Raw genomic sequence first — 1876 nt, 5'->3', positions numbered from 1 at the left:
GTCCCCTCCCCCGCGGCGCCCCTGGCCTGCTCCTTCCACCCGGGCACAGCCCGGGTCCTCCGGGAACGGCGCCCCAAAGCCGCTTCAAGCAACCGGGTGGAGCAATTCGCCCCCCTCCCCGGTGTACCCCCCGCCGCCCCGGCCCGCAGGGGCTCACCCGCTCTGGGCAGGCAGCGGGGGCATAAGGACCTTCCCGAGCCCGGCGAAGACGCCTTTGCCGTTTGCCTTACCGAACCTGCCCGCGCACTCCTCTAACTCCCGCCCACTACAGCGTTTGGGTACCTATTTCAGATATCTTTATGGTTATTACTGTTGAATACCTCATTTCAGGTAACTTTATTCCAGATACCTTAAGAAATGCGAATGAACTATCGGTTACACCGCCACAACACCTGGCCCTTCTTCGAAAATGAAGGCAGGGGCAAAGCTTTCACGAGTACGGACCCGGCTCATTCTGCGCTCGCCCCCCGCGCAGTGCCAGCGCGGGAGGCGCTGCCGGGGGCAGGCCGGCCGCTCCCCCCGGTGCCGCAGCCGTGCTGCGGCGTTAACTCGTCCCGCGGGGCGCTGCAAAAGAGAGAGCTGGGGAGTTTAAGCCTAATGTAGTATTTCGAAGAGATGGAAATACTCCAACCAGCATTATTGTATCGTTTGTACTTGGTCTAAAACGTTAGCGTGAATATCACAGGGAAAAAAACCTTTGCTTAAAGACACCCGCCCCCCCCAAAAAAAAAACCCAAACCGAAACAAAAGCAAACCAAACCAATCAAACAAAAACCTCCACTTCGTTTTCGTAGTTCAATGCATACACGCATATGTGGCGTAAGTATTAGCTGGCACGAGTGTGAAATGATCAGATTACTTGTGAACGGGTGGGAAGAGAGGCAGGAGTGCGTTTATTTCAACGAATGCCTTAAAATCGTGTTCTTTGCTGGCTGCCGGCATCCGCTGTTTAACTTCTGCTGTTCCCAGATACAAACTTTCGAATATAAATAAACTCTCAGAATTCATAGGAATTAGCATGTTAACGGATTTGCCGGGGCAGAAAATTAAGTGCAGGCATTGCAGTCAGCCGGGGAGCGAGCGGGCGCGGCCGCAGCCGTCTTTTGGGACGCAGCTGATCAATGCAACTCGCTTTCGGGCTTTTTTTTTTTTTTTTTTACAGCTGGTGGCATAAAAATGCGCATTGTGAAATATCTCATCGTACAATTGAAAATAAATATCTCTGAGAACTTTGCGCTGCGTTTAGGGATATGCCGCCCACAGCAAAATAGGAAGCAGGACCGGGTAAGTAATTCGTAATTATGTTTTTCGGAGTTCAGTTCAAACAAAGCGCAGAAGCGGTGAGAACACGATTCCCCTCTCTCCCCCCCAGCTTTGATCGTCCCAGAAACAGGTTTTTATGCTTCCCACACAGGATAAAGGTGGCGATGCTTCCCTTATGACACGGTCTTCTCCTACGGGAGCATCTCAAATGCAAAATTATTCAAGGCAGTTAGAGCAGATGTCAGGAGCTTCTGCTTGGCGTTTCTCTCCGCTTCTCCGGATCCCGAAAGCTTGTCAAGGAGCTACTGATGGCCAGCAGGCTCCCTCCTCAGCTAGGGGTTCACCCGAGGGGGTCGGTCACCTTTCGCCTTCCGTGATCAATTGAAGAGTTGGCAATGGCCGCTAAAACCTCTGTCCCTGAGCTCGCCTCTCCCTGAGGTGTTCCCCACAGATGCAGAGGGCACTCGGTACTTTTCAGAAACGGTTCACACATTCTGTTGCAGCCCTCGGTTCACGGTTTTCTCAGAGCTGCGGCAGCTAAGAGAGAAGGGGGCTTGCTTTTTTTTTTTTTTTTTTTTTTTTAAATAAAAAACTTGGGAAAGCAAAACGGCGG

General features: G+C 52.1%; 1 protein-coding gene across 1 annotated transcript in view; it reads right to left on the bottom strand.

Moving 5' to 3' along the window:
* Positions 1-1020, bottom strand: part of COCH (cochlin) — a 25921-nt gene extending 24901 nt beyond the window's left edge. Inside the window, exons 1-3 of the mRNA XM_009290394.1 lie at positions 910-1020; positions 382-564; positions 158-282 (exon numbers count right to left, since the gene is read on the bottom strand). Of these exons, the coding sequence (XP_009288669.1) occupies positions 158-282; positions 382-564; positions 910-1020 (419 nt within the window). The remainder of the gene's footprint in view (positions 1-157; positions 283-381; positions 565-909) is intronic.
* Positions 1021-1876: the final 856 nt, after the last annotated feature.

The sequence above is a fragment of the Aptenodytes forsteri genome, unplaced genomic scaffold, assembly GCF_000699145.1.
Source record: "Aptenodytes forsteri isolate BGI_AS27 unplaced genomic scaffold, ASM69914v1 Scaffold108, whole genome shotgun sequence".
Lineage (NCBI taxonomy): Eukaryota > Metazoa > Chordata > Aves > Sphenisciformes > Spheniscidae > Aptenodytes > Aptenodytes forsteri.
The sequence above is the reverse complement of the archived record's forward strand: the minus strand, read 5'-3'. Positions and strand labels throughout refer to the sequence as shown.